The sequence below is a fragment of the Dama dama genome, chromosome 13 (assembly GCF_033118175.1).
Source record: "Dama dama isolate Ldn47 chromosome 13, ASM3311817v1, whole genome shotgun sequence".
Taxonomy (NCBI): domain Eukaryota; kingdom Metazoa; phylum Chordata; class Mammalia; order Artiodactyla; family Cervidae; genus Dama; species Dama dama.
In genome coordinates this window covers 51,576,203-51,602,964 of record NC_083693.1, presented here as the reverse complement: position 1 = coordinate 51,602,964, position 26,762 = coordinate 51,576,203, and the positions used below count along the sequence as shown (strand labels likewise).

The 26,762-nt window shown below is 37.3% G+C and overlaps 1 protein-coding gene across 1 annotated transcript in view; it reads right to left on the bottom strand.

Moving 5' to 3' along the window:
• Window positions 1–26,762, bottom strand: part of NPAS3 (neuronal PAS domain protein 3) — a 923,008-nt gene that overhangs the window by 632,804 nt on the left and 263,442 nt on the right. The window contains exons 2-3 of the mRNA XM_061159149.1: window positions 3,838–4,082; window positions 3,679–3,729 (exon numbers count right to left, since the gene is read on the bottom strand). Of these exons, the coding sequence (XP_061015132.1) occupies window positions 3,679–3,729; window positions 3,838–4,082 (296 nt within the window). The remainder of the gene's footprint in view (window positions 1–3,678; window positions 3,730–3,837; window positions 4,083–26,762) is intronic.

The following is a 26,762-nucleotide window of genomic DNA, read 5'->3' as shown; positions in this document are numbered from 1 at the left end:
TTGCGGCCTGTCACACATAAAGGAAAATTGTTGTTTAAAAGCTGCAATGTTTAAAGTGAAATAAAACTTAGGCTTATAGTGGTAAATATTCCTGGATTAATAGAGTTGCAGCAGACACAGATATACTCCAAAAACTGACTGAAGTCTGTGGTATTAGAAAGACAGAAAATTTATCTACTTTTAGCAAATGTCAAATCAGCAGCCATTGCTTTTAAGATTAATAAAAGATATAATGGCTTCCAGATAGCCTCTAAACAGAGATTACTATGAATGGAGAAGTGATTTACCAACAGTCACCACAATGAGATTTCTTTAAAGGTTACAATCATCAGTTATTTAGCTGAAACACTGCTGAGAATGCCTGGTCATTTCTTGAATAATGCATAATGTTCATTGTAGATTTGATCTGTATTATAACAATAGAGATATTTCTAAAATAATGGAAAAAAACTATCTGTTAACTTCCAATTGCTTAACATATCATTTCCATGAAGTAATTGACTCAGGACATATTACACACTACCACCTGAGTGTGCTTTCTGCAAGCATAACTTGCAATAATCTGTACACAATGGGCATCACAAAACAAACTCATCAACCTTTATAGACTTTTAAGAAAAGATATGATGAACACAAGGCAGAATAAAGAAGCTTTCTGAAGCAGTAAATTAAAATAATTAAATTTCTATATAGTTGTTTGGGACAAATTTAAATTTAAGCTTTGAATTTAATTATTAACATGAACAACTCATCACATTAAAAAGATGCTGCCTACATCGTATAAGCACTTTTCATATAAATTTCCAAATGCCTTTAGGTTTATTCAAGAGACTGCTTGGAGAAGCACGAAGTATAATGTTTACTGTTTTATTGTTGGATTATGAACTGCACTTCACATGATGCTGGAGGCTATTTATATAAGCTTGTTTATCCATATGAACTTCTTCAAGGGCACAACATAGAAGATCTTAGCAAATTAAAATGAATTTCTTTTGATGTTGTTGTTTCATGAATGTTTGATCAGAATGAATAGCAGGTTTGCATTAAAGAACTAGAGGAAAGCAATAAAATATACATATATTGTACAGCAGAACCAGCTTACAGAAAGCACCCATTGCATTCCTAGCAAACTTTGAGAGCCAGAGTAAATAGTATCAAGTCCCATACTTCAGTACAGTATAGACTTCAGTTCTAGACTATCATCAGATTTCTAATAGAGGGAGTAAACATGTGCCAACTGGATGATCTGTGATAATATGGATAAAATTTTTTAAATAATAAAGTCTGGTACATAAATTCCAATCTTCCCACTTTTCTCACTGACATCACCATGTTCCTCTATAGACTGAACTTATCCTATGAGCAGAGATAGTATTTTATCTTATTTTTATCCATCTTCATCATTAGTATTTACAGAGCTGAGTTGACTGAAGGTCACAAAATAAAAATGAATTATTAGCCATAGTCCAAAGCTAAGAGTATTTGCACCTGGAATGTTTGATGATGGTGATAGAAATCAAATATTATTGCTAGAAATAATATCTGATAGGAAGAGCCCTAGACAGAAAAGCAAAACAATGGGATTCTAGTTTTAGATCTTCTCATACTTAAGTGTAAGCCCTTTCTACATCATTTCCCTCACCTGTTAAATGAGGGCTTAGTTCTGTATTATCTATAAGTGTGCATCTCTAAAAGGCCATGATTCCAAAAGCAAGCAGAATCATCACATTGTAGAAGAATGAACAGGGCTTCCCTGGTGGCTCAGTGGTAAAGAGACCAGCCACCAGTTCAGGAGACATGGGTTCGATCTCTGGGTCAGGAAGATCCCTGGAGAAGGAAGTAGCAACCCAATCCAGTATTCTTGCCTGGGAAATCCCATGGACAGAGGAGCCTGGTGGACTATGGTCCACGGGGGTCACAAAAGAGTCAGACATGATTGAGCAACTAAACAAGAACAAGAAGAGTAGACAGACCATGGAACCACTAGATTTTTCTACTTTGGCAGTAACCACTACCAAGGAAGCCTATAAGCTACCAACTCTCTTAAAGAAAAGATGGAAGTAAAAGGTAATTATGTTAAATAAGTTAATATAAGTTCCTCAGTCAATGTATTTTGAATTGAATAAAAAGATTAAGAATATATTTTCTATTTTTTTGTGATTTCTAACCTGCTACATGTATCCATGCCTCTTACATGATTTGGAATAAACACAAAGACAACCTACTAAATAAACTCTTAAGTATTTACTAGGATCATACTCACATCCTTGGCTTCGGAAAATTGCCCTGTTTTAGTATCTGGAACATGGACTGGTATATTACCAAGTTGACATCAACATTCTTAAGGGTAGAAGGGCTATGTAAGGAAAGCATGAATGTGCCTTGGTCTATTTGTCATGTGCTTCCTCATATTGACACCCTGCCCTTGAGAGCTATCTCTGTTGTATGTTCTTCTCAACCTTCAAATGTCATTCTTATACTTAGAGCAGGAGTCTGTGAACTATGGCTTGTGGGCCAAATTTGGTGGCAGCTGCCTGTTTTGCAAGTATGGTTTTATTAGAACACAGCCATTCTTTGTTGTTTATGTGTTATCTGTGATTGATTTCATTCTACAATGGCAGAGTTGAGTACTCCCCCAAAACTAAAATATTTACTATATAGGGCCTTTACAGAAAATGTATGCCAACCTCTGCCCCACAGAAAAATAACTTGTTACAATTTGCATTCAAATTTTCCTTCTCTAATAAGCATAAGAAACACAATCCCTAAGTAACAATAGCAAAGATGTAAACAGATTCTCACAGGTATCTACATACATATTATTACACCTCTTAGCACAGAATTGTCAAGTCACCGCTGTTGCACTTTCATTTTATTTGAATCCTATGAGACGTTATAGCTTCCTCCAGTATCCTTCCCTACAACAGCAAGAACGCAGGGACTTCACAGGTGGTCATCAAGGTGTAATCACATAGCTAAGAATCTAATTCCTCCCCCAGAGGAGGCTGCCTGCAATTCCATCCCATGTCCAGTTATTCCATGCTCATAAGGGCCTAGATACAAAGCTAAAGCAGAAAAACCAACAGATCCCATTCCATGCCTTGAGTGATATTGTTAAAGAAAGAAAATCAGTGGCCAACATCACATGTACATCCATAAACACATGCATGCATATTCATATGCTTAAAATCTCATTAATTATTAGATGTTTCAAGAGCATGCAAGAAAATAACCCTCTTAAGTATCAGGGTAAAAAAAACCTAAAGTTTTAATAAATTTTAAGGGTAAGTACACCCAGGATTAGGAGCATAAATATATGTTTATATTTATAAATTGTAGGAACTATGTCTAAAGAGTTGAAACAATACATAGATTGATCACTTTGTTAGTCAATAAAATCATTATTCAAAATGCCTGCTACAACTGTACTCTGCTCCCTGACTCTCTTTGGTAACTAAAATCAGAAAATGTTAGTCCTAACCTTTACCAAATATTCTCTTACCCACCCCCTACTTAATAATAATTTGCATGTATTAGCATAACATAAGTTAAACCCAAGAAACATTTTAATGTAAGTCATTTCAATCTCATTTCCCTGAAACCTTATTTAAAGTGATAGAATATTCAAGCTAACAGACTTTTTGAAAATAAAATAGAAATAGAAGAGGTTTATTTCACCTTCACATGGTGTCTTTCTCATGCAGAGTTCAGATTTCCACATTTGTATCCCTTTAAAGGATTTGATATGCAGGAAAAGAAGAGAGGATGATGGTAAACGTTTCATCTCAGAGACACCAACAGACCGCATTCCAGGATCAACAGGGGCTGAAACCTTACCTTTCACTGACGTGTTAGGTGGAGGGCCTTCCATTCGCAAGTTCCATGGAGGGTCCCCCTGGTTAGCAAAGTCCCTCATTTTCAGGTAGCTGATTGTAAGTCGAATGATGGAAGCCTTGTCAAGCTGGCTAGTGATGGCTGCAGGAAGAGGCAACAACTTGGCCAATTCATAGAACTCAAAGTTTTCTTTTCCCCGGCGGGAACGGGCAGCATCCCGGGACTTCTCCTTTCTCAATGCTTGTAAACTGGAATCAAAGAAGTGAAAAAGTGCTGTTTAGAACGTGTGATTCTGTCAATCAGACGAACACTGCTTTTCTTTTTACTTCATCCACGTCCCCCCTCCCCACAACCAGCAAAAGTCTACCAAAATTTTCTTCAAAATTCCAGGGCCACAGTAAGAGGAGTTCCAGAGAAAGACCACTAAAACCATAAATTCTACCTCTGGGCTTATATGCCATAAACTCATGTGCAATGAGTAAAAATAATTTACTTGCTAAGTTTTTCACTCCAATTACCCATGCACTGAGATATAGTCATTGTTTTTGAGACATAAGATTTACAGGTGATGCTGGCTTTATCAGCTATGAGCAATTTAAAACACTGTGATTATAATTATGATTATATAACCATGTATATAATCATAATTATAATGCGTGTGTGAGTGTATGCTCAGTTGCTCAGTTGTGTCCGATTCTTTGTGGCCCTACAGACTGTGTTCTACCAGGCTCCTCTATCCATGGGATTCTCTAGGCAAGAATACTGGAGTGGGTTGTCATTTCCTCCTCCAGAGGATCTTCCTTATCCAGAGATAGAACCACATCTATATCTCCTGAATTGGCAGGCAGATTCTCTACCACTGAGCCACCTGGGAAGCCCATTTATAGATCTATTTTTAAGCTAATGGCTTTGTTTATTCAACTATTATCACTATGGGATCTTAAACCCTCAAAAGTGTAGCAGCTCAGTCGTGTCCAACTCTTTGTGACCCCATAGACTGCAGTCCTGCCAGACTCCTCTGTCCATGGGATTGTCCAGGCAAGAATACTAGAGTGGGTTGCCATTCCCTTCTCCAGGGGATCTTCCCAAACCAGGAATTGAACCGGGTCTCCCTCACTGCAGGCAGATTCTTTACCATCTGAGCCACCGGGGAAGACTAAATCCTCAAAAGGACACATTTTAAAATATTATTTCTATTACCATCTCGAGGAACAAAGGCTAAACAAAAACACAGTTCACAGAATTAACAAATGAAATGCTGATGTGCTTCCAGCCCTCAATAAGAATCATAACCTTCAGTCAGATAAAGAAAACCTCTCATTGAAAATGATAATTTCAATGGAACTTTATAAATGCACTGGTAATTGGTTGATAAAAGAATACTTTAATTCTTTATTAAGAAGAATACATTCATAGACAGATAGATTCTCTAAGATATTAGAGAATAAAATATATCATCCAGAAAAGTCAAACTTTAAAATAATATAAATTTAATGTTGAAAGATAAAGCCCCGTATGGGTTATTAAAATTTATAAACATTATAGACATATTACTTCACAGAAGAGGCAACAGGTGGGATCCAGCATTTTCCTTTAACTATTTATGTACATTTCTGTTTGAAGTTTGCTTGCATTGCTGAGGGCAGAATCTGGCACAACTGAAGTTATATGTGAGCATCTGACAGGAGAAATCCACCTACTCTGAATTGCTCTGTTGTGTGTCTGATGAAAAATAAAATTCAAAATCAGACTGTGATGATAAATAATTGGGCAATATTTACAGTATCAAGGTATTATTAATATCATATGTAAGTATCCATTTTATTGGGCTTTGAAAGCATTTAAAATCTTTGAATCTAGCATCCTGGTTTCCCCACTATAAAATATCAAGAGGAGCAAGACCAGAGGAACAGGTCAAAATGAATCCAGTAGTATGGCTTCAACCTCTTAATATGAGCAATAACATTCCATATTACCTTAGACCATATCTGATATTGTTCATAGTGGAAAACTGTTTTCACTGCAGACACTTCAAGTGTTTTACTGAGTATCTATGTAATTTAAATAACTCCATGATGTTTGGTCAAATACTTGCTAGGCTAATAGCCCAACAGGTTTTATGTTCACTCTATTAATAAAATATTCAACATTAGCTAGCTAATGTATTTCTCAGAACTAGACCAATTAACACTACCATTTTCAGAGTCAAAGCAGTCACAGGTGACAAATCTTTGTCCTGGTATCTCTGGTGATAATCTTCAGTGGAAACATCACTAATTTATAAGGAAAAGCTATGTCATTTTGTTTCCCAAAATGTTAGCTGACCTCCATTCAATTATTCAAATGCTCAATGTGGCTTATTGATAACTAGGTACACAAAAGTAAGAGATGCCTTAAAGTCTGACCAAGTACAAGTAAAATCTGAATCTAGGTCAACATCTCAGGATACAACAATGATTCATAGCCCTCCTTTTACCCCCATATAATAAAAGTAATCTATCTAACACCATTTAAGTCAGTTGTACCCAAAGAACTGTCACTTGAAATGTTTTATCTACCACTTGTAGAGTGCAGTGGTTCAAGTTCAGGGCTTCACTCTTTTTGTGTTCTCATAATTGAATACTACTCCAAAAGGTGGGCTGAGCTTACATATATATATATATATATATATATTTTTTTTTTTTTTTGGGGGGGGGGTTCCTATAAGTGAATGTGATGGAGCTCTGGAGCAAGGCTGCTAACTCAAGGGTTTGCAGGGTTAAGGCAGGGAATGTCAATGAGTAAAGAGGCCTGATGCTGACTGTGGAGAACTGGAGGATGACAGCCCAGGCAAAGAAAAGCATATACAGTTTTAGCCTTGTGTGTGCTGCTTTGGGGGAAGGCTTGCATGTGCTGCCAGATTTCAGCTACTGCTATTTCTAGAAAACAAGAATCTGAATTTTTACATAGTATTTCCAAGTTTATGTTACGTTTTAAGCTTATGTTAACTAATCGGCATTTTTTGAAAATCATGCAAGCCGAATAAAACATGCTATTTGGTCAATAATGGAGCAGGGACTCATTTTGCAAATGGGTAATAATTCAGGAGGTCAATTTTGCCAGAAGTTTCACATGGATGTTATATGTAATTTTCCTTATATATGTCACTCAGTGGTCACAAATGGATTCATCTGTTATCTAATCAATATTACTAACATTCATAACGGGAATCTCTATTCACCTGAAACCAGTAGAGGATTAAGCAATCATTCTGAAATTGATATTTACTGTATCAATAACCTAAGGAAAAAAACTAATCCTAAGGCAGAAAAGCCAAAGATCACAGGGAGTAGCCCAGTGGGCTCCTAGGGTGAAGTAGAGTGGAGATGACTTCTTTTGTCCACTTAGGGGAGGTGGGGTATGTGGACACTAATGTTTTGGGGTGCCTCGCTTAAACACTGCCCTCTGACACTTGACTTTTCTAAAATAGCATTTACTTTATGTGTTCTCATATATTATCTTATCAGGTTTTCTTCTCTATCACTCCCCCTTTAAAAAAAAAAAAATCTCTTCATACACACTGTGTTACCCTACTGGAGTAATCTTCCTGGCCATAATCTTAATAACAAAGAAAGTTTTCCATGACTCCCCATCACATCATTATGCAGACACTACAGTACAGAAGATTTCCAGAATGAGGGCATTGTGTCTATAATAAGTAGTAATTGATTTTGAGGGCAACAGCAATAAAATACAGTCAAAGGATTATAAAGGTTGTGGAGATACTGATACAATAGATGAAGCTAAAGACCTTAAGACAATGACAGATTGTGGATTAATCTTCTGCCTGCTTTTGTGAAGTAGAGCCTAGTTAAAAGTAATTCTCAAACTGAATTAAGGACTACATTAAAACCTAACATAAATTTGCATTTGTACATTGTGTTCTAAATCAAAACATTACAGTTGCATTTCTAAATACTAGAGAAAGAATGGATTGACTGTGAGTAAATGTTACTGCCTGATCTCTGCCACCTAAAATATGATTAACTAGTAAGTTACTTCTTGGGCCCAAACTTCCCACTACTTTAATGCTCTTCCACTTAGACTTTGAATAACAGAAAATCCTCCATAAATCAAAATTTTACTTCTATGATGACAACAGTATCATCTTCACTAATAATTACCAACAACAACAAATCAATAACTATTTTCAAAGACACACATACATATCTGAAAATCATATGGAAAATAATGCACATATATGTATATTTTTGAGGGTTTATTAAATGATTTTCAAATTTCCAAAAGGGATCCATCACTCCATCCAAAAGAATAATGATCTAACATATAGAATTTCTTCTTATAAGGGTTATAAAGCTGGATTCTGCCCTCTTTCTACCATTGATGTTGCTAGAATTAACTTATCCTAAAAATATCCTTGGTTAAAGTAATACTATTTAATCTATGTTTTCATTTAACATCTTGAAGCAATTTTTACACATTTATAAAGTTATACCTTTAAGCATATACCTAACAACCAATCAAAAAAGAGTCTACTAAGAATGAAGATTCAGGAGTCAGTATTTGTTAAACATAAAGTTATTTTTTGAATCCTCCATGTATTTTAAGTTCCTTTGGCAAGCTGTATGTTTCATGGAAAGAGTTCCAATGAAGGAATTCTGAGATCCACTATGGCCACTGTAGACATTATAATTCTAAGTCATTATGTTGAACTTCAATTTTATTATCTCAGACCATGAGGATGACAAACAAGTCAGTCAGTTCAGTTCAGTCGCTCAGCCATGTCCGACTCTTTGCGACCCCATGAATCGCAGCATGCCAGGCCTCCCTGTCCATCACCAACTCCTGGAGTTTACTCAAACTCATGCCCATCGAGTCAGTGATGCCATCCAGCCATCTCATCCTCTGTCGTCCCCTTCTTCTCCTGCCCCGAATCCCTCCCAGCATCAAGGTCTTTTCCAATGAGTCAACTCTTCGCATGAGGTGGCCAAAGTATTGGAGTTTCAGCTTCAGCATCAGTCCTTCCAATGAACACCCAGGACTTATCTCCTTAGTATTTGGCAAATCTTCTGGGACCACTGCAATGGCTTACATGATAATTTCATAGTAACGTATTATAGACTATAAAGAAGTGAACCTCCCTTGGACAGGTCTATATTGCAACAATTAAGATAGTTTGTAAACTCTAAATGTGGTAGAATCTACTTTAGAGTTTTACAACAGAGAATTTTAATAAGACTGAAGAATGCCTAAATATAGTCAATCTATACTTAAGCTTTCTTGGAAGCACAGATGTTTGGGGTAGGGGCTCCATGTCCACATCATCACACAGTTACTAGCTGGCAATCTTGGACAGAAGTCTCAGCTTCTTCGGACCTCAGTTTCCTCATCTGGGAAACAGACATTATAGTAGAACATACTTCACAATATTCTTCAGAGGAGTAATTGAGCTAATATATGTCAAGTGCTAAATGCCTTGACATATATTACTTACAACTGCCATGTTGTAAATGTTACATAAACATGGAAAGTGAAAGTGAGAACATTAGTTGCTCAGTCTGTCCAATTCTATACAGCCCTGTGGACTGTAGCCCGCTGGTTCCTCTGTCCATGGAATTCTCTAGGCAAGAAAACTGGAGTGGGTTGCCATTCCCTTCTCCAAGGGGTCTTTCTGACCCAGGTCACCTGCATTGCCGGGAGATTCTTTACCATCTGAGCCACCAGCAAAGTCACTATAGGCACTGCCTGCTATTATAATAACTTTATATCTAGGAAAAAGCCTGACTGTTTTAATCTTAGTACCACATCTGATCATCACCTTATTCCTCCAGAATTCTTTACAATTTTCTTTTAACTAGTAGCATCTTTCCTATCACTTTATTTTTCATTCAGGCTACAGTTTTTATATTTCTAAATACATATGTTTTTAACTGTTTATCAAACTCCTTTCTTTACTGCCACTTATGACTTTCATTTTTTAGTAAATTTTACTTCCCACATAGTGACAGTAGAAATTAAATCAGAGGGCTGACTTCTGCTTGGTGATAACCCTAAAATTGCCTATCTATTTAAATACCTCCATGTTCTCTCAACTCATGATTCTCACTTTCTTTAAGTTCTGTCTGTTGCCTCTCTCAGCATGTCTTTCACATTAGCAGGAGATAGAGGATAAGTGCATGAATTCCAGAGCCTGTGCTTAAATCCTGGCTCTACGACTAATTACATAATAATTAACAAACGTGAGCAACTTACTTAGCCTCTTTTGCCTCAGTTTCTCACCTGTGATATGTGATGATAATACTGCTTCATAAGGCTCCTGTTAAAATTAACTGGGGCAGTTAAAAAAATATTTATAGTGGCTCCTAGGACACAGTAATACTGTCTAAAATGTGTTAAATGAAAACCCATACTCATGTCACACTGACTGTTCTATGCTTTGAGGTCCTTTATAATTTATACTGTGTTCTCACCAATAAGATTTCCATCTATTGGTTCTGACATATCACACTGTGTACTTAAGTGAAATAAAACTACTTGATTGCAGAGATATTGATTTTTCATTATGTTCCTCCTTATGCCTAGGTCTACCTGTCTTTTACTATAGGTATACTCAGTGACTTGTTCAAATAAAAAATGCGTGTCTCATTAATGGAAGATGAAATGTTTATAAATAAGTTATTTCCTATGCTAAGAATAATAGAGGATCATTTTTTAGTTCCCTAAAGTAGAAAAAACTGGCATTCAAAATTGACAAGCAATTTTGTTTATAGAGAAAAATGAACATCCAAACAGTAATTAAGGGAATGGGTGGGTTACTCGGGAAGACTGTGAAAGCTTCTATGGAAGACTTCAAAGTTGCAATGATAATTATTCATCAGAAAGAGAATATGTGTACTCTTAGCAGGAAGATCTTTCAAAGCATCTCCGAAAACATCACAAATTTGAAAGCTCTGTCAAGCAGAGCTCCAAATCCAGGACCATGGAGAGCTCACCCAGAACATTTGAAGCAGGGAAGAATCTTGGAAGGACAACAGCAGTTTCCAGTTTTAGCCTCCATAGTGGGGGCAAGGCTGAATCGTGAAACTCTACTTGAGCCAGAAATGAGACAGGAAAAAAAAAGTTAAAAGAAAGTTTTTGTTGCTTCTTGAAAAAAACAAACAACAACAACAAAAAAAAACAGGCACTGCCACTATCACAAAACCAATATTATGAAATTGACTTAGCACTTGCGATCTCTCTGAAGCTGTCTCAGAGTTGGATAAAGGTGTCAATTGTTCACTGGGACAAAAACAGGTAACTTTGGATGTAATGACTCATTAAAAGAACTAAGTTGTCTCTTGTGGTTTATCAAATTTAGCTTTGCAAAATTTATTTCTTTGGTTTCCTACTTCACAGAAATGGTAATAGTGATTACAGAAACAATATAGTTGGATATTTACAGAATATAACAGAGCAGAAATAGTATCACAGAGGAACTGTTCCTCCTGTCACAGAGGAACCAACAGAAGAAGTAAGCCACCTTAGTCAAATGTTTCTTATTCAATTACTTCTTCACAGCCAGATATCTGTCAGCTATTTTTAAATAATTTATAATTATATTTATGGAATGATTTCTTATATGGACATTATCAACAGATCCATACTCTCTCTACATAAAAATCCTCTCTCTAAGCCTCAAAGTTAACACCTTCATGTAAACTTTTAGAGTACAATAACTAGTCTTTATAAAAGAACATGGCAGGTTTTGGTCATTAACTTTAGGGGAAAGGAAAGGTAGGGTAAAAACCATTTTAAATTTTATCTTTTTAAAGTACTTCTAAGGAGCCAGACAGGCAGTTTTTTTTTTTTTTTTTTTTTTATGGATTTTCCTACTTGTTTTGCTTAGGAGAATCCAGCACTAGACTTCTACTATTTATCAATTAATCTGGCATGCAGCCTCAAAGGAAGAAGGTCGACCTGTATTAAAAATGCAGCCATCAAAAATTCATCAAAGGCTGCAGCATTTTAACTCATGAACCTTTGAACACCTGCATACTTGTCAGATCTCTGGTCATAGTTAACGGTGAAATCTATAGTTACTCCAGTACCTACACCTGCCCTGACATGAGCTGAATGAGGCAGCTTCCCAGGGAAAAAGTACAGTAAAGATTCTATAAGCACTGTTTGTCCTTACTTCATTACTTTCAATAAAATAGTCCACCACACATTGGCATCACAGAGAGTTCAAAGTCAATCAAATCAGTCCACTGAAAAGAATAAAAATCTTTCAGAAGTATTTTTTTTCCCCATGATTGTAAATACCATGTTTCTTACAAGGTAATATAATTGAGAAATGCATAAACAACTGTTATCTGGTAGGATTATGTACAACATAACTCCCAACCCGAAATCTTTTAATGCTCTTCAAGAAAGGGTAATAATTTCAGAAACCTTCCTTCAATGTGTGAAGAAAGCAGTATAGTACATACTGGAAGTTAAAACTGGAACCTTCAAGTTCAAGGTAAGAACTCTGCCGCTTAACTAATGCACTGCTCATAGCTGTCATCATTAATTTATGTTAGCCTCTGTAAACATCAAGAGTATAATAGGCCAATTTCACAACTAAATATAGATGCACATTTTGCCCTTATATAAATGGCAGATTGCTGCTGTAGATCATCGCTGCAGCAACACGTCAGTAAAGATGCACTGTTTGATGGTCTGATGCTCACACAATATATAAAACCAGTTGTAATGGTTGTTTGGAAGCAAAGTGTAACATAGCAGCAAAATTTCATTTGTTCCACAAACTCAGGATATATTAAGCTAGGCTGACAAAGACTGTTTGATGTGCTAAATCAGTTTGACCTTCATTCTTGCCTTATTTTTCTCATTTAACAAGTGAAATGACCATTATTTTTCCCCCATGTAAGAAAATATCATGAAATTGATTGCTTAAAAACATTGTAAAAAATGTGTGCAACTGCTAACATGCAATAAAGTATTAAAATCAAGATGCATCTTTAAAATCTTTAAACTATGATCTATGATCTATGCTGATAGAATAATCATGACCTATTTTTGACTTGTGGTAAAATAGATCCAAAGAGTAATTAAAGCCATTCCACTGAATGCTTTCCCTCATCTTCAGAAAATGCCTTGTGTATGTTTGAACTTAATAATTAAATTAATTGGTTTTAGCCAATGAGCATTCTTATTCTTAACACTTTAAGTAAGAGGATTTAATACCAGAATGAGTCATTAGAATAGTAATAAAGAAAGCTGAGAGGTCCACACAATTCTTTTCAACCAATGTTCACCTTGATTCAAATAACCCTTGAATGAACCACAGCAAGACCCAACTATTCATTGCATGCTTTGGTGTCTGCCAAAAACCTCCTGAATCAAAGTGTTTTGTTCTTCATTTTCCTCCAGAACTTTAAGCTACCAACTGGCAGTTCCATAATAATGACAAAAAAGCTGCAGTTTTATCAAGTAATTTCTCTCCACCCAATAAACAGCACTTTACCTTGGAGCAACTTGTATATTTCACACCTTAAATTTCTATTTACCAAATCAGCTAATCACTTCACAATTGAACTCAGAACAAAAAAAAAAAAAAAAAATTATCAATTAAAGTGGTTGAAACTCCTGCAAATTATCATTTAGGAATGAAGTAATTGCTTTCATCAGGGCAGAAAAGCCCGCCAGAACAGAAATGTCACTTTAGATTAGTGTTCTCACTCCTGAAGCTATGGATGACACAGCTGATATAAGACTAAATGCCAAGACCAATCAATTGCTTTTGTGGCTCTGCTCTGAGCTGCTGTAAAAGGGGCCATTTTCTAGGATCTACTCTTCATTATAGTAAATGCTATCTCCTTGGTAACATAATTCCATTTCTCATAAATTCTGTCTGAGAGCATTGTCCTAACAATGGATGTTTGTGGAAAAGAATGCTGTTGGTTTAATGCACAGAATTAAGTGTGAATGCCTGTCAAACTGCTATAGTTTACTAGTTCTTAAACATAAATTGAAGTCTTATACATTAGAAAGAATTCTTGGGGAGAAATGAATGTCCTGAACAAGGGTAAGATATTGTATTTGAAGGTTCTGTGCTACTGGTTTAGAATTTTGACTATTCTAGTATTTCTCTGTCCTGTACATGAAATCAGTCAGCTCACACCAGAGGTGGGTGAACACATCACTTATTTTCTCAGCAGTATAGTTTGCAAATGTGAAACCTCAGAAGCAAATACGGACTCATTAGGCAACTGCATGCGATTTGTGAATAGCCACAACTGTGTTAAAAGAAGAGAAAAAAAACAAACTGTTCTTTGAGCTGAGCCATTCATTCCTGGAAAGCATCCAGATCTTAATTTGTATTGTTCATCCCCCTGAAGTTACAAGATTCTGGGTTGCAGGCTCCAATTAAAAGGAAATTGAAGAAGCTAATACAGTGAGAAAGCAGCAATACCCTGCACTGCTCTCTTCAGGTCTGAAGTTTAGAAAGAGATTCAGGATCACGGGTCTTTGCCCGACATGGGATAAAGGCCTTTCTCATCCTGGTGAGCACACATGTGTAACTTCCATTAGCAGTAACAGAAGTCGTGAGCATACATTGAGAGGGAAGTCTACTGCTAAATATTTGAAAGGGTCAGCCCATCTCCGCTGAAAGGCAAAAATGAGAAGGAATGGTGGGCACTCTGTGATGGCAGGACATTTTACTAACCATGCAAGGGGATTTCTATCACTCCAAGGGACTACAGTTTTAGTTTTCATATCAATGACAGGAAAGTACATGTGTTGTTTCTGCCTTTTAATATTATTCAGTACCATCAAAAAACAGCATAAACCTTAACATCATAGTAACACTGAATGAAAGCAAACATCTTTGAACATCTACTAAGTTTCAGGCTCCAAGTATTTTAAACATTATCCTACTTAATTCACCATTGTCAATATCAGCAAGGATGGAAAGGGGAAGTAACAGTACCTATGGAAAGCGGATCATCTCCACTATATACATCTGGCCCTAAAACACTTATTTTAGCCCCTGTTTTGGGGGGCCACTATATGGGTTTATGCTCTATTTCTAACTTTCTGCCCTCATCCCTCCCCCCCAAACTAGGAGTTTTTTTGTCTCAGGGAGAACTTTCCCTGGATCCTAGACTTTTAGTGCTAAAAGAAGGATGGGCCTGGACAAACCAGAACAGCTGGTCACCCTGGAAATATGATTGTCCCCCATCTCATAAATAAGAAAACCAAAGCACACAGAGAGAAAGTAACTTGCCCAAGATCACTGACAGCTGAAAATGGAATCTGAACCTTGGCAAGATGACTCCATCCTTACGTCCTTCTCACCACTGCACTGCATTGCCTCTATAGGAATGAAGTCATGAGTCCCCTTCTCCTGATTATATGACTATTAAGTCACGGATAAAGTTTTATTTAACTGATAATCACCCATATAATTTCCATCATAATTGTTATAGAAACATTAATTCATTAATAAAATGTCCAATAACCCCCCTATTTTTTTCAGGCCTATAAACATATTCCAATTTGGAGTAGATAAATTTGCTGTTAATTGCTCTAAGTCACAAACTAAGTTGCTTTAGAATTCAAATTCAAATGATCTTTTCTAGAGGGAAAATTCACTTTTTCCTTTAATTTTCTCTAAGTGTGATTTCAAACACTTTTGAAAGCACATCCCAGTGGAAGAAAGATTTTGAAAACTTTCAAGCCTGATAGGAGAAACTTGGACAGGAGAAAGCAGGCTTTGACAAGTTTGAAGATTTTGAAGTATGAAAAATGAAAGGTATGGTCATGTGAATACTGCAAATAGCAGACCCATTTACTTGACATCAATGAACACCTTTATACTATAACTGCCTGCATTTTTAATGAAATACATAAAGTGGTCACCCTTTTTTTTAAACACTATAATTGAGAATAATGGTGCCAACAGTCTGAAGAGACAACATACTTTATTCCCTACCTGACTTTATTTTAAAGCATGCATTTTTATTTAACCTTTCATCAAGGGTCCAAAAGCATGGTGGAACTTACCAGAGGTATACATTGTTACAATTTCTAGGGAACACTTTGGCAAATACAGATCCCAAGCTGGCCAAGGATGCAAACAAATACATTCTAAAATAATATTCACTGCCTCTTTTGATGGACTTTAGAAATAAATTATGAAATATTTTCAAGATACTGAATAAAGAGGTTGAAAAAAATATTCAATGACTGGGAAAACATTTTTACAATATTTTAAGTGATAAAAGGAAGATCATAAAGCAGAATGTACAGTGGGTTGAACAATTATAGCAATGTATCTATAACTATATATAGATACAGAGAAAATATATCCAAACCAGGATTGAGTTCCACAAGCCAAAATATTAAGATTGGTAAACATTTCTTGTAGAGGGGGTCAGAAGATGGGAGGTGAGCGGGCAGGAGATAATTTCTGAAATGTCTTTAATAAACATATTTTTAATATAAAAATATTTTTTAAAAAAAACACCATATATGTAATTTTATTGGCTCCAAGTTGAGCCTCAAAACACCTTGATGCTCAAGGTATTTTTCATTTAATGAATGATTTTCCTGATAGTGCTATCAAATGTCATCCTGTCATCACTGCATGTAGTAGTACGACCTGAAAAGTATCTGGAGAAAATGCTTGTCTTGGTCATTCCTCTGAAAGAGAACTGGAAGTGAAAAGGCTGAGAGAGGCCTTTATTCCTTCTCAAGCTACCCCAGTGAGCATCCAACCAAATGACCAGGTCCTTCAGCCACACAGCCTCAGCTCTTGTGTCCTCTGTGGTCCCTCAAAACCCCAAGGCAGTGTGTGCCAGTGTACACTATTGCCTGGCTGGGGATGGAGACACTATCATTTAATGAATGACTTCTTCCATGTGTCACTTACTCCTTGCCAACCTGAGGGCATCTGTGGATTCTAACCCAGGAGAAAACACAGACAAATAAACACACAAAATACTTCACACACTGAACTTCCTGAAGCAAAACTGCAGATACTGACTCAAGTCTTGGTTAACAAGTTGCCTCAATAAATGGTATCCTAAGAGCTCTACTAAGTTCTAAAACAGACCAAATTATCAAGATCATTGTTTTTTCATTGACTGCTGCACCTCCCACATCTAACTGGTGGTGGCCCTTGGTGGAACAGTGTGTCCATGGCATTAGACTTCATATATGAAGTAGCAAAGATTTTAATGTGCCAGGGATTATCATATGAGATTTAATTTGAGGAGTCATAACACCTCACTGAGGTACTCTATAAAGCAGGAAACACAGAAAACACAGTTTATTTATAAGCATCCATTACTTAGCCAGAAACCAAGTCCTTCCCAAACCCTAAAATCTTTTGAAAAACCTTGATAGACGCTTAGTCCTCTCATTAATATCTGACTTTGAGGAACTACAAGTAAGTTATTCTGAGTCAGGTCTAACAATGTAACAGGATGATAAAGATAGGTACTATTTTGATGTATAAAAGTAAGGTTTATAGCATGAAATTAAATAAATAAAAATGAATAGGCATTTTTTTAAATTTCATGAGTTTGCAAGCTGCTCATGGAAAAACAAAAGATTGAATCATGATATAAGTATACATGACATTAAAAAGACCCAGTTGTCTTATTAACTGAAAGTTAGCACTGAATCTACTGATATTGAATAATTACAACTTTAATGGTAACATGAATTCAAAGTGTTGGTGAAACATACTTAAATGTAGGAAGGCACATGATGACTGATTTGTAAGCTGATGTAAAAGGGACTGTTTAATTGAAATGGGGCAATGGAAGCCAGTGATTTGCTCAATTGGCCTTTACTACAAAGCTTCCATAAACAACCCTAGTATCTGAATCTATAAACCACCAAATAATTAGCTTAAAAAATACAAAAGGTAGACCTAGGGTTGAATACTTCCATTCTGACTTGTCATCCCAGTATGGTCCTCAACCAAAACACATATCCTGTAAACTTTTTACTTACTCACAGGCACTTTACAGGAGCCCCTTCTTAAATTCACCTTCTGTCCTCTCTGTATTTCATTTTGTTTTATTTGGGCTGAGATATTCATCTTAAAGGGTTTTCCCTCAAGGTCTCCTTTTGAGTCATCAGGGACAAAAGACCATTTAAGTCTTTAGTTTCAGTTCCAATAACAGCAGAATTTCCCAATAACATATTTACAGACCATGGAGCTCAATGAGTCAACAATAGCAATGCGGCAACTGAGTCCTGTTCCCATGGATATAAACCTGAGTCACTTTTTTTTTTTTTTAAGTTCCCAACCAGGAATTGAACTCATGTTCCCCGCAGTGGGAACACAGCACCCTAGCCACTGGACCACCAGGGAATTCTCAGAGTCACTTTTCAAACACATATATGTACATGTGCACACAGGTGCACATGTTTGCATACACACACCCACACATGAACATACCACTGGTTTAAAGGGACTGACTTATACACACTGCCCTTCAAATTCTGTTTTCTTACCCTCTCAGTTTTGTCACCTCATTTTCTTCTACACAATTTCTCTCTCAGAGAATCACTCATTGGATTTGTTTATATCTCTTCTCATAAAATTCATACATGCAAGAAGAGTGAGTCAGGGTTTTTTTTTTGTTTGTTTTATGAATCATGATTAGTCTAGCACAAATGAATTTAAGTTTGAGATCACAAACTCAAATATCTGCAGGATCCAACAAAATTATACAAATGAATAAAGAGGACTAAATGAGAGAAAGCAATGCAAGCATGACAATAAATGGCAACTGGACCCTCCGTGTTGAGCAGTAACAGGGAGTGGTGGGGACTACGGCAAACTAGAGAGCACTTGCCTAGTCACCAGAGGGCACACATTATTCAGGAAAAACATTTGTTACCAGATGGGAATAGAGACCCCAAAGTTGCCAAGTCTTCCTATGTAAGAGAAGTCAGAAATCTAGACTATTTTTCTAATGCAAAATCTTCCATTTTGTAAAATATCAAGCATCTCATTATAAAAATGGTATCATTTGGCCTATGGCAGTTAACCATCTATGGTTTAACACCATTAACAGCCCTTGTTGACAGTTTAAGTTTAATTTGGGGATACATAATGTATAAGATAAAAAGAGCTATAGCAGTCAGGTGACAATGAAAAAAACGAGGAAGAAGCATAAAATGGAGAGAAATGCAGAAAGTGAGATTGGAAGAAAAGAAACTATTAACTTTGATTTTTCTCAGAGTGGTAGAATTTCTCCTTTTCACTCTGTTTTACAAATTTTCTATAAATGATCAGGAAAAAACAGATTAGTTTCTATTCCATAGGATCAAACTTATTATTAAAAGTAGCTCCAAAAATTGAAAATACTCATATGCATATTCATGCATAGATCTGTTTACCACAATTCAGCCCCGGTTTCAAACACTTTATCACAACTGAAATTTCAATCAGTTTGCCATAATCACATCATAAACAAAAAAAAAAGTGAAGTAAAAGTCACTCAGTCATGTCCAGCTTTTTGCAACCCCATGGACTATACAGTCCATGGAATTCTCCAGGCCAGAATACTAGAGTGGGTAGCCTTACCCTTCGCCAGGAGATCTTTCCAACCCAGGGATCAAACCCATGTCTCCCACATTGCGGGCGGATTCTTTACCAGCTAAGCCACAAGGGAAGACCATATACAAAAAATCTTTCATTAAAAATTAAAATGAGAGACAGCGATCAAGATGGTATAGTAGGAGGTAAAAAATTAAAATGCCATTTTCAAAATGAGTCATAGTGTGCCCCCAAAACTAGTGATTAAGTTGTGTTAGAAATTTCTTAAAAGTTCATACTAAACAAGACCATTTTATCAATTCACATGAGAGTAATCCAAGTCTATGCCCCAACCAACAATGCCAAAGAAGATTACACTGAACAGTTCCATGAAGACCTAAAAGACCTTCTAGACAAAAACCAAAAAGTATGTTCTTTTCATCATATGGGACTGGAAAGCAAAAGTAGGAAGTCACAAAATACCTGGAATAACAGACGAGTTTGACTTTGGAGTACAAAATGAAGCAGGGCCAAGTCTGACAGTTTTGCCAAGAGAAGACTCTACACATGGACATCACTAGATGGTCAATACTGAAATCAGACTGATTATATTCTTTGCAGCTGAAAATAGAAAAGTGTTATACAGTCAGCAAAAACAAGACCGGGAGCTGACTGTGGCTTAGGTCACGAACTTCTTATGCCAAAATTCAGACTTTAATTGAAGAAAGTAGGGAAAACCACTAGGTCATTCAGGTATGACCTAAATCAAATCCCTTATGATTATACAGTGGAAGTGACAAATAGAGTCAAGGAATTAGATCTAATACATAGAGTGTCTGAAGAACTATGGATTGAGGTTCCTAACATTGTACAGGAAGCGGTTACCAAACCATTCCCAAGAAAAAGAAATGCAAGAGGGCAAAGTGGTTGTCTGAGAAGGCTTTACAAACAGCTGAGAAAAGAGGACAAGTGAAAGGCAAAGGACAAAAGGAAAGATATGCCCATCTGAATGCAGAGTTCCAAAGAACAGCAAGGAGAGATAAGAAAGTCTTCCTAACTGATCAATTCAAAGAAACAGAGAAAAACAACCCTTGTAGCTCAGCTGGTAAAGAATCTGCCTGTAATGTGGGAGACCTGGGTTCAATCCCTGAGTTGGGAAGATCCCCTGGAGAAGGGAAAGACTACCCATTCCAGTATTCTGACCTGGACAACTGCATGGACAATAAAGTCCCTGGGACTGCAAAGAGTTGGACATGACTGAGTGACTTTCACTTTCAAAGGAACATTTCACGCAAAGATGGGCATAATAAAGGACAGAAATGGTATGGACCTAACAGAGCCAGAAGATATTAAGAAGAGGTGGAAAGAATACACAGAACTGTATGAAAAAGGTCTTAATGACTCAGATAACCACGATAGTGTGATCACTCACCTAGAGTCAGAAATACTGGAATGTGAAGTTAAGTGGGCCTTAGGAAGCATTACTATAAACAAAGCTGGTAGAGGTGATGGAATTGCAGCTAAGCTATTTCAAATCCTACAAGATGATGCTGTGAAAGTGCTGCGCTCAATATGCCAGCAAATTTGGAAAACTCAGCAGTGGCCACAGGACTGGAAAAGGTCAGATTTCATTCAATTTCCAAAGGAGGGCAATGTCAAAGAATGAATAAACTACAGCACAATACCACACACTTCACATGCTAGCAAGGTTATGATCAAAATCATCCAAGTTAGGCTTCAACAGTATGTGAATCAAGAACTTCCAGATGTATAAGCTGGATTTAGCAAAGGAAAAAGAACTAGAGATCAAATTGCCAACATTCGTTGGATCACAGAAAAAGCAAGGGAATTCCAGAAAAACATCTACTTTGCTTCCTCGACTATGCTAAAGCCTTTGACTGTGGATCACAACAAACTGGGGAAAATTCTTCAAGAGATGGGAATACCAGACCACCTTACCTGCCTCGTGAGATACCTGTATGCAGGTCAAGAAACAACAGAACCACACATGGAACAATAGACTGATTCAAAATTGGGAAAGGAGTACATCAAGGCTGTATACTGTCACCTTGCTTTTATATGCAGAGTACATTTATATGCAGAGTACATCATTCAAAATGCTGGGCTGAATGAAGCTCAACCTGGAATCAAGATGGCTGGGAAAAATATTAACCTCAGATATGCAGACACCACCACTCTAATGGCAGAAAGCAAGAGAAACTAAGAGACTCTTGATGAAGGTGAAAGAGGAGAGTGAAAAAGCTGGCTTAAAACTCAACATTCAAAAAACTAAGATCATGGCATCCAATCCCATCACTTCATGACAAATAGATGGGGATACAATGGAAACAGTGACAGACTTTATTTTCTTGGGTTCCAAAATCACTGTGGATGGTGGCTGAAGCAATAAAATTAAAATAATGCTTGCTCCTTGGAAAGTAAGCTATGAAAAACCTAGACAGCTCGTTAAAAAGGACAGACTTCACTTTGCTGACAAAGGTCTGAATAGTCAAAGCTGTTTTTTTTCCAGTAGGCATATATGGATTTGAAAGTTGGACCATAAAGAAGGCTGAACACTGAAGAATTGATGCTTTTGAACTATGGTGTTGGAGAAGACTCTTGAGTCCCTTGGACTGCAAGGAGATCCAACCAGTCAATATTCAAGGAAATCAACTCTGAATATTCATTGGAAGGACTGATGCTGAAGCTAAAACTCCAATAGTTGGCCACCTGGTGCAAAGAGCCGACTCATTGGAAAAGACCCCGATGCTGGGAAAGATTGAGGGCTGGGGGAGAAGAGGATAACAGAGGATGAGATGGTTGGATGGCATCACTGATTCAAAGGACATGAGTTTGAACAAATTGTGGGGGATACTGAAGGATAAGGAAGCTTGGCATGTTGCAGTCCATGGGGTCACAAAGAGTTGGACAAGAATTAGCAAATGAACAACAGCAATATCAATGCAGTAATAAGATGGTGTCTTATATATATGTTGTGTCCTGAAGAGGTATTTGTTGAAAGATGATTATGTTAGTGATGATCTGCATGTCCTCAAACGTCATGATTTAAAACAGTAAATATCATGTCCCGTAGTACTTCTCTTGAAACTACATTTACCCAGTAAATCGATCCTTGGATGCTCTTATAGTAAACAAGGGAAGGGAAACCAAAAGGGAAGAAACACAGATACTCCTCTGTCCCCACGAAACCCCTGATACTCATAAATTCTTCCCTGACAAAAATATTTAAACTCTCAAAACAGTTTCCCCCCTTTCTACACTCTGGAAGTGGGGTTATAGTTAGTACCGAACTGAGGTGAACTGAGGCAAGGAGCAAAAAAAGTGAAGAGTGCATGTCATTTCTCTTTATTAATCATACACTGTTGCACTCAGAACATCAGGTCACCATACATTTCCATGAGTCAGACAGAAACCTAACAAGTAGAAATGTCTCAGGTGGAATCCCAGATCCTCATATAATTATTGTATCTCTTTGCTAGATCTGTGTTATTTATGTGTAACCAGAAATATATATAAAAAAAAAGTGAACAGAGGTAGTGCTCTCAAGAGAACACAAAAAAGATCACAGAGAAAAGATTCCAGACATCAGGGAACCTACAAATTATGGTGAACTAGTAAATCTCCAAAAGTTCGAGAATGATTGAACAAGACAGCCATTTAGAGAGGCCTCCTAAAATTTAACAAAAGTTTTGGAACTACTGTTTTCCTATAGCTGAATCTCTTCTGCTTCTGGGTATGGGTTTTTTGCCCTCTTGTGTATTTTTAAATAAAAACTTCATTATTATAGAAATACATCTATTAAGGGAAGTGCATATGCTTCCCCTCCTGGGTCATCCATGGCCTTCTCACTCCCTTCAAGACCTAAGCTCCTGATCTCTGGCAGCATCTCTCTCCCTCTTGGATGGAGGTTGACCACTCAGGTGGAAGGAACAGCCATGAGGTCTAAGTGCAGAGTCTGTTGCTGCTTGAAATGGATTACAATGGCACAATTCTTGTCAATGTCATTCACAGTAGGTGGAAGCAAGAGATCATTCCCAAGTGAGAGTCAGGCACACTCTTCATGTGCAGCTTCCAGGACTGACTGTACAGTAGATACAAAAATGAAAAGCCACACACACAGATACTCATTCACTGCTGGAATGTTTCCAGGGCAGATACACTCCAGTTTGTGCCCCCTCCCATGCCTCCTATATACACAATACTATAAGGAATTACATACGCCCAACAGTAGGCTATAATTTTATTGATAGGCTCTGATGACATTATAAAATCCATAAGGGCAAAGAGCAAGTGATTTGCTCATGTCACTAGAAATTCAATACAAAATTATAGCTTTCATTTAGAAGCCTTTTTAGAACTTTTAAAAAAATCAGTCATGATGCATAGTTATCAATATCTGTATGACCACGATGACGAGAGGAAAAAGTGCCAAGCCAATACCTCCACAGAAATTCATCCCAAATTCTTCAATAGCACAAGGAAATTACCGATTTTACAAAATTTTATATATACTTTGAACAATATGGCAAGCAGAAAATGAGAGCAAACTTGATTCATTCCCTAAAGATTTCTATAAGCACTCATTTATATGGTTCAGTTCAGTTCAGTCACTCAGTCATGTCCGACTCTTTGTGACCCCATGGACTGCAGCACGCCAGGCCTCGCTGTCCATCACCAACTCCCAGAGTTTACTCAAACTCATGTCCATCAAGTGAGTGATGCCATCCAACCATCTCATCCTGTGTCATCCCCTTCTCCTCCCGCCTTCAGTCTTTCCAGCATCAGGGTCTTTTCAAATGAGTCAGTTCTTCACATCAGGTGGCCAAAGTATTGGAGTTTCAGCTTCCGCATCAGTCCTTCCAGTGAATATTCAGGACTGATTTCCTTTAGGATGGACTGGTTGGCTCTCCTTGCAGTCCAAGGGACTCTCAAGAGTCTTCTCCAACACCACATTTCAAAAGCATCAATTCTTCAGTGCTCAGCTTTCTTTATAGTCCAACTCTCACATCCATACATGACCACTGGAAAAACCATAGCCTTGACTAGATGGACCTTTGTTGACAAAGTAGTCTCTGCTTTTTAATACGCTGTCTAGGTTGGTCATAGCTTTTCTTCCAAGGAGCAAGCATCTTTTAATTTCATGGCTGCAGTCACCATCTTCAGTGATTTTGAGCCCCAAAAAATAAAGTCTCCCACTGTTTCCACTGTTTCCCCATCTATTTGCCATGAAGTGATGGGACTGGATGCCATGATCTTAGTTTTCTGAATATTGAGCATTAAGCCAAATTTTTTCACTCTCCTCTATCCCTTTCATCCAAAGGTGCTTTAGTTCTTCCTCGCTTTCTGCCATAAGGGTGGTGTCATCTACACATCTGAGGTTATTGATATTTCTCCTGGCAATCTTGATTCCAGCTTGTGCTTCATCTAGCCCAGCGTTTCTCATGATGTAATCCACATATAAGTTAAATAAGCAGGGTGACAATATACAGCCTTGAAGTACTCCTTTTCCTATTTGGAATCAATCTGCTGTTCTATGTCCAGTTCTAACTGTTCTTTCCTAACCTGCATACACATTTCTCAAGAGGCAGGTGAGAGGCAGGTGAGTTGGTCTGGTATTCCCATATCTTTCAGAATTTTCCACAGTTTGTTGTGATCCACAAAGGCTTTGGCAGAGTCAATAAAGCAGAAATAGACATTTTCCTGGAATTCTCTTGCTTTTTCAATGATCCAACAGATGTTGGCAATTTGATCTCTGGCTCCTCTGCCTTTTCTAAATGCAGCTTGAGCATCTGGATGTTCACAGTTCAGGTACTGTTGAACCTGGCTTAGAGAATTTTGAACATTACTTTGCTAGCATGTGAGATGAGTGCAATTGTGTGGTAGTTTGAGCATCTTTGGCATTGCCTTTCATTGGGATTGGAATGAAAACTGACCTTTTCTAGTCCTATGGCCACTGTTGAGTTTTTCAAATTTGCTGGCATATTTAGTGCAGCACTTCCACAGCATCATCTTTTAGGATTTGAAATAGCTCAACTGGAATTCCACTACCTGCACTAGCTTTGTTCGTGTGATGCTTCCTAAGGCTCACTTGACTTCACATTCCAGCATGTCTGGCTCTAGTTGAGTGGTTACACCATTGTGATTATCTAGGTTGTGAAGATCTTTTTTGTATAGTATTTTTGTGTATTCTTGCCACCTCTTCTTAATATCTTCTGGTTCTGTTAGGTCCATAGCATTTCTGTCCTTTATTGAGCCCATCTTTGCATGAAATGTTCCCTTGGTATCTCTAATTTTCTTGAAGAGATCTCTAGTCTTTCCCATTCTATTGTTTTGCTCTATTTCTTTGCACTGATCATTGAAGAAGACTTTCTTATCTCTCCTTTCTGTTCTTTGGAACTCTGCATTCAAATGGGTGTATCTTTCCTTTTCTCCTTTGCTTTTTACTTCTCTTTTCACAGCTATTTGTAAGGCCTCCTCAGACAGCCATTTTGCTTTTTTGCATTTCTTTTTCTTGGGGATGGTCTTGATCCTTGTCTCCTGAATAATGTCACAAACCTCCGTCCATAGTTCATCAGGCACTCTATCAGATCTAATCCCTTAAATTTATTTCACACTTCCACTGTATAATCAAAGGGATTTGATTTAGGTCATACCTGAATGGTCTAATGGTTTCCCCTACTTTCTTCAATTTAAGTCTGAATTTGGCAATAAGGATTCATGATCTGAGCCACAGTCAGTTCCCGGTCTTGTTTTTGCTGACTGTATGGAGCTTCTCCAACTTTGGCTACAAAGAATATAATCAATCTGATTTCGGTGTTGACCATCTGGTGATATATATGTGTAGAGTCTTCTCTTGTGTTGTTGAAATAGGGTGTTTGCTAAGACCAGTGCGTTCTCTTGGCAAAACTCTATTAACCTTTGCCCTGCCTCATTCTGTACTCCAAGACCAAATTTGCTTGTTACTCCAGGTGTTTCTTGATTTCCTACTTCTGCATTCCAGTCCCCTATAATGAAAAGGACATCTTTTTGGGGTGTTATTGGAGTAGCCATCATAGTCAACAAAAGGGTCTGAAATGCAGTACTTGGATGCAATCTCAAAAACAACAGAATGATCTCTGTTTCCAACACATTTGTATGGTACTATGCGGTAAATGTAGATTTATATCTTAACCTGCAAAATCAAGTACAGGGCTTTTATACTGTGTGTTACAAATGAATTTGCATAAAGTCCTAGACAATGTGTATGAAAAGCAGGAATAAGGAAAATAATGCCTCTCTATTCCATGTCAGTGTGCTCGGTTTTCACAGAGCTCAACAGGCATTGTGCGTCCTGCTTTGGCTAGCACAGATTTGTTTGAGA